At 31.9% G+C, this 7,035-nt stretch overlaps 1 protein-coding gene across 1 annotated transcript; it reads right to left on the reverse strand.

Annotated features, from left to right (window-relative positions):
• Nucleotides 1–731: 731 nt before the first annotated feature.
• LOC114294283 (mitogen-activated protein kinase kinase kinase 18) lies at nt 732–2,136 on the reverse strand. The gene has a single exon (XM_028238406.2). The coding sequence runs from the start codon at nt 1,973–1,975 to the stop codon at nt 767–769; it is 1,209 nt and encodes a 402-aa protein (XP_028094207.2). The 5' UTR covers nt 1,976–2,136; the 3' UTR covers nt 732–766.
• Nucleotides 2,137–7,035: the final 4,899 nt, after the last annotated feature.

Raw genomic sequence — 7,035 nt, forward strand, 5'->3', positions numbered from 1 at the left:
AGATATATATAATACACACCATTTGACCCTGCGTATCATAATATTTTCTGAGTTTAGATGCACACATTTGAATATGGCCAAAAACACTTGTTGGGAAATATACCATGAAGGTTGACTTCCCAATCCTCAAACCTCTAGGTTTCTTCTTCTTCTATAAATACGAAAAAACCATGAGACTGGTATTACCACGTGGAAATTGATTTTTGTCATTTAACCCCATTTTATTCCAAGTCTTCTTTTTCCTTTTTCTGTTTTATTCAAGTTTAGACCAAAACACTTTATCAACAAGATAATTTTCGACATGTCAAAAATTAATAAAATCAACTAACGACTGTGTTAAGATCGACTTATTTGGCAAGAGTTAAAGTGATTAAATAAGTACAAATAGATCAAATAAATTAATTTAGTCCATAAGACAAAATATCACATTTAAATCATAATCATTTCATTTTTTCTCTTACAATTATTACATCCAAACCAAAAAAAGACTTTTTTTTTTTCTAAATAGAACTAATTTGGTTAGGCCAAATTTGTCCAAAAAAATTAAAAAGTGAAACTAAATTAACTCTTCTCAAAAGAAAACTTTGTTTCTAACTTAACCGATCTAATAATTTCGTACAATCTTATTTAAAATTATTTATCGACTGATGATACTATGTGTGTGGGTCGAATCAATATACACCTAATATCTTCCTATATAGAGCATTCAGAGTGAAGAAAAACTTGAACCATGACATGAAATGGAACTAAGAACTTTTAACATTTACTATAAGAACTGAGATTGAATGAGTAACAACCCTTTCTCTCTCCCAAAATTGAGATTGCTCATTACAACCCTATCTTCTGTACACGTGCAGTCCATTAAACTCCTACTATTATTATTACTACCGCTAACTTTACTGTCGGTGAAATTCATTACTTCCTCACCACCAACACAGCTTTCCAGCTCCATTTCATCACTATTCGAAGCTGTCACTGACCCACATATTTCTCTACTATCGTTTTCATTGCTTCGAATTGTGATCCAATTCTCGCCCCATGTCCAGTTTGGTTCCCCAGAAAGCAAAGAAAACTTTCCCACCAATTTTCCCTGAGAATTCAAATGACCTTTGTGAGTCTCTGTCTCTTCCATTGAACTCCAAATGCCTTGATCGAGTATACTTGTTGGAGAACCGGAATTAAATTCCGGAATTTGCTTTTGATCAAGTTTAGATTCTCCAAAAAATGGATGTTTGAGAAGCTGTTTGGCGGTCCACCGATCTTTCGGGTCTCTCCTCAAGCACTTGCCCAAGAAATCTTTTGTTTGGCTAGAGAGAAAATCTGGGATTTCCGGTAAATCGCTGGAAAATGCAATTTTGTATAGAACTGAAACTGGGTTGGTGACATTAGGCCACGGTGACCCTCCAGTGGCCATTTCAAGGACTGTACATCCAAGTGCCCAAATATCAGCAGGGCACCCCTGTTCTTCCCCACGAGCCACCTCGGGTGCCATAAACATGGGTGTGCCGCCAATTGGCACCACTGCACCATGCCACCTGGCACAACCGAAATCAGCGATTTTTGCTCCACTTTCCCCAATTAAAATGTTCTGACCCTTAATGTCGCAATGTGCTATGCCACTTGAATGAATGTACTCTAATCCTTGAACAATTTGTTGGGTATAAAATCCGATCACCGGCTCATCGAGTTTGCCACCGTGAATTCGAATCACATCGGTGAGCGTGCCACCGGAGACGTACTCCATCGACAAATTGAAGAAAACCTTGTTGCTCTCTCTAGTAATGTCATGCCCAATGTAGCTAACTATATGGGGAGAGCTCAAAATAGACAGAATTTTCTGCTCTCTTTGTAATGGCTCAGAATCCGATAGCTCGGCCGACTTGACAGCGAAAATGTCACCGGAACAACGACAAGTGGCAGTGGAGACGGTGGCAGATGAGCCGCGGCCGATGGTGTGTCCTCTGGTCCAGTCCATCTTTTGTGAGAAAAACAGAGAAAGTGTTTATTTGTTTTTGGGTTCTGTTGAGTTGGTTAGTGTGTTATATATAATGAAGTGTCTCAAGAGTCACACAAGGTTGGCTTCATTAAACCGTAAAGTTTATTAGTTGGGTGGGGGCTATGAGCTAAGGGCGGCCTCTTCATCTCTCTCTCTCTCTCTCTCTCTCTCTCTCTCTCTCTCTCTCTCTCTCTCTCTCTCTCTCTCTATACCTATATCTATAGGTATAATTATAAGTATGAGTTTTTATTTTATTTTATTCTATTTTTTTAAGTGATAATGTATATACAGTATATATTCTTACATATATTAGGTATTGATTTCTTAAATATATTAGTATTGTGTTTCTTATAAGATACTCATTCTCATAATTAGATTTTTAATAGGATACGTTTTCTCAGTCTATATATACAGACCTGCTATTGTATAGGACAATTATTCAATACAATTCATTCAATACAATACATTTTATTTTTTCTCTCTCTATTATTCTAACATTAAAACATTAAAGTTGTGTTTAGTTAGGAAATTTTTTTAAAAAAACGTAAAAATTTTATTCATATTTTATTTATTTTATTTTTTTTTAAAATTTCTTTCCAAATTACTTAACCAAACCCATCATAAAATTGTGTGTGTCGCTCTAGAGTTGACGATTGCTTTAACGGGAGTTGGCCGCAACGTGTCAAAAGATGGTTGGGGATGACAGCTAGGCCGCTTGGGCGGCCATAACTTGGGAAAAAGGCAACACGTGGTGGTGTTTGGATCAAGGGAGTGGAAATAGGAAGTTAGGAAATACTACAATTTTCATAGATTTTGTTTTGTTGGGTTGGTGATTTGGTGGGTGTGTATTGTATTTGTATATGTATATGCGTGAGAAGTTAGGAGATTGGTAGTTTGGACATAACTCCAAACACGGATGCTCTGTTCCGTATGAGAAGTGTACTTCACTTTGAAAATTAAATTCGATGGTATATCCATACCTAAATTGGGATTATCTCTTTCTTGTGTTGATACATTTGTAATTATTAAATTATATTTTTAAATTAATACATAATTAAATATATATTAAAATATGAAGGAAAAAAATTTTGAAAAATAAAAGATTGTTTGTGTTTCAATTTTGATTTGCTGATTTGGTGTGTATGTCATATGTTTAACGAATTGGAGATGGCCAGATGGGTAGATTGGATGAAAACAACTTGGGTAACTTGGTGGTTGAGAGTTATGGGTAACGAGACAAATTGTCAATGCAAATATCTTAACTTTGATTATTTTGGAATATATATATATATATATATGTGTGTGAAAATTAGTAAAATATTTCTCTTCAATTTTGGGTAGTAATATAGATTTAATATATTTTTAATATATTTTTTCGTATTAATTAAGGTCCCTCAATAGTATTATTAGAAAAATTTTAGTTCTTCTATTTGTGAAGAGTTAAAATTTATCTGTAAAGAATTAAAAATATAACAATATTGAAAAATTTCAATTACTATGAAAATATAACATATCAGTTATCTTATAAAATCATAATATGATGGACCTTAAATTAAAACCTCTCCATAAAATGATGTGGCGGTATTGTGGGCCAATTACTTTAAAATAAAAAATTGATTAGGCTGATTGTTAATTGGATAAATACAGTTACAGATTATATATCTATTTTTTGTAAGAATTTTTTTTTTCCCCCTTTTGGATTAGTAACACAGAGCCCCCTCGTTTAGTAAAATTCATTTCTATTATTTGTTTTATGAACACATACATATTGATTTCGTAAACTATCAAAATCATAAAAATACACTCTTTTTGGAGGTAGTCTAGATATGGTGAAAGTGATATAATTTTAGAGAGATTTGACCACAAGTCTCCTAAACCTTTTTTTTTTTGTTAAAAGGACAAAAAAAAAAAATCAACACTTGCAAAACTCCCACACAGGTCCCGTTTTTTGTTAAAAGGACAAAATTTTATTGAATCAAAGTAAAATTTTACTTTAAATAAGAGTAAAATTTACAATTTCTCCGGTGAATAAATAAAAAGAAAGGGAAGGAACAAAAAATCGAGTTTTACAGGGGGAATGAGTGAATGAATGAATAAGAGAGAGAGAGAGAGATATGGGGAATCGAATGAGAGAAAGAAACAAAGTCAGAGAGAGAGAGAACGAACTATCGATTTTTAAATTTAAAGTAATAAATCTCAAATTTAAGGTTATCAATCTCATATGAGATAGTGAAGACAAACAGTAACTATTAGAATGATAAAAATGATGTTTTAAAATTCTAAGGGTTTTTTAAAGTATTCATATAATTCTTGTCATTTTGACAAGATAAGTGTCTCCTAAGAGATTTATGACTAAATTTCTCATAATTTTATAGTTGAGGGAGTAAAAAATATATGAATTTATAGATAAAAAGGTAAAGTGATATTTGCTAATAATTGAGGTGGTCTTGGTATCATTAATTCTATCACTTTGTTTGGTTTCATAAAATTTTTATTTTTATTTTTTGCATTTTTTTTTAGTTAAAAAATTTAATATTTTAAGTTTTATTATGAGATGCACCTAATATATTGTTAATCATATTATTTAATTTTGATGATGTCTAAAATATATTAGTTAATATACATATTATTTGACACAAATTATTATCTTTTTAAAAAATATATATTTGTTAAATATTATTTAAATAAAATAATATTATCTTTTTAAAATATATATGTTAAATATTATTTTAAATATTTTCAAAAACTTTACTATTCACTTTTTGAAAAATAGGGTTAATTACTATTCATCTTTTGACAAATCAATTAATTATATTATTTTGACACAAATGATTATTTTAAATATTTTCAAAAACTTTACTATTCACTTTTTGAAAAATAGGGTTAATTACTATTCATCTTTTGACAAATCGATTAATTTTATTATTTTGACAAAAATGATTGATTGGTTGTATTATTTTGACAAATTTGATATTTATGGGTTGTCTTATTTTGACAAAATTAATATGGAGTGGTAAAATATATTTAGTTTAAAATCTTTACAACATATACAATATTTTAAAGAGGACATATATTTTCAGATCCATCATAAATATTATTTATAGAGATTTTTCTGTATGCAAAATTTTGATCAGAACTTATATAACATTATATGCATATTATAATCAAACAAGAAGAAAAAGATGGAGTTATATATATATATTATAAACTAGATGGAGAAAATTATTTGTTTGAAAGTTGTAAACTTTGTATTAAATTGTCTACAAAAATGGTGGCTCCATGTTTGAAATAACAAAAAGAAAAAAAATCAGTCTTATTTTTTATCTTTTGTTGACTATTTTAAATTTAAGGAGTGTGCTTATGTAAGCAATGACATCAAGAGCCTGCTTATGTAAGCGATGACATCAGGAGCGTGCTTATGTAAGCGATGACGTCAGGAGCGTGCTTATGTAAGCCATGACGTCAGCAAGGAGTGTCCAACGGGCATATTTTTGTGTATAAATAGAAGTGTTGGATGTGGAGAAAAATCAAGAACTTGAAGAGAAAATTTTCTGTGAGCTCCAAATTGTATTCTTCTCTTTCACTTTCAGATCTAAGTCTAGCTTTTGTTCTTACACTTTCATATCTACTCTTTGTGAGAGAATTGTTGTAAAAGTGGGTTCAATTACCACTTATTCTTATTCTTTATTTTTGTGAGAGATTTTGTAAGGGTAAGGCATTTATTGTTGAGTGAGGCTCAATAGATAAGAGTAAGCCCTGTGCCAAATCCACAAGCTTGGTGGTGTATTTATTCAATTGATAGTAAAGAAATTCTCAAGGAGGTTCCTTGGGGAGTGGACGTAGGCCTGGCGTGCCGAACCACTATAAATCGCAGTGTTTGATTTTCTCTCTCTATCTCTTCTACTTTTATATTGATAATTATTATTCTGTTTGTTTTTATTTATTCAAATTCTGAATATTGTGTTATATTTAATATTGTGAAATTTTTAATAACCCAATTCACCCCCCCTCTTGGGTTGCCTAACTGGGATAACAATTGGTATCAGAGCCTAGACTCTAGTTTTTGTGACTTAACCGTCTCAGAGTAGATCATGGCAACCCCTAGTTATTCCTTACCCGAGGGACAAGCATCTAATAGGCCACCTCTATTTAGCGGCACAAATTTTAGCTATTGGAAAACTAGGATGACCATACATATTCAATCTAATGATTATGAATGTTGGAAAATTATTTGTAATGGTCCAAAAATTCCTACCAAAACTATAGATGGACTTAGGGTACCAAAACCTGAAGATGAGTGGGATGAATCAGATACTAGAATGGCCCAAATTAATGTCAAAGCTACAAACATGTTGTACTGTGCTTTAGATGCCAACGAGTTCAATAGAATTTCCACATGTAAAACCGCTAAAGAAATTTGGGACAAGCTTATAGTGACTCATGAGGGAACCGAACAAGTTAAAGAATCTAGAGTCAGTTTGCTAGTCCATAATTATGAACTTTTTAAAATGAAGCCTGATGAAACTATTCCTCAAATGTTTACTCGTTTTACTGATATTATTAATGGTTTAACTTCTCTTGGCAAAATATATACTAATGCTGAAATTGTAAGAAAAGTGCTTAGGTCATTGCCAAAAAGTTGGGAGACAAAAGTCATTGCCATTACCGAAGCCAAGGATTTATCAAAGCTAAGTCTAGATGAGTTAATGGGATCTCTCTTAACTCATGAGCTCATAATGCAAGAAGGAAAGGAAGAGGAGGACAACAACAAGAAGAAAGGAATAGCTTTCAAATCCACCTCGAAACATCAAGAGGATAAGGAAGATGATTCAGATGAGGATGAGGAAATGGCATTCATCACTAGAAAGTTCCAAAGGTTTGTGAGAAAGAAACAAGGTGTACGAAATTTTTTCAGAAAAGACTTCAACAACAGGGATTTTCAAAGAGGAGAAAATCACAAAAAATCTGAAGTAACCTGCTATGAATGCAACAAACCTGGACACTACAAATCAGAATGTCCAGAACTTAAGAAAAAATTC

This window comes from Camellia sinensis, chromosome 7 (assembly GCF_055761805.1).
Source record: "Camellia sinensis isolate YWXY chromosome 7, ASM5576180v1, whole genome shotgun sequence".
Lineage (NCBI taxonomy): Eukaryota > Viridiplantae > Streptophyta > Magnoliopsida > Ericales > Theaceae > Camellia > Camellia sinensis.

What these genes read in the sequence shown, in the direction of transcription:
- LOC114294283 (XM_028238406.2), bottom strand. Translation starts at nt 1,975, where the DNA reads ATGGACTGGACCAGAGGACACACCATCGGCCGCGGCTCATCTGCCACC.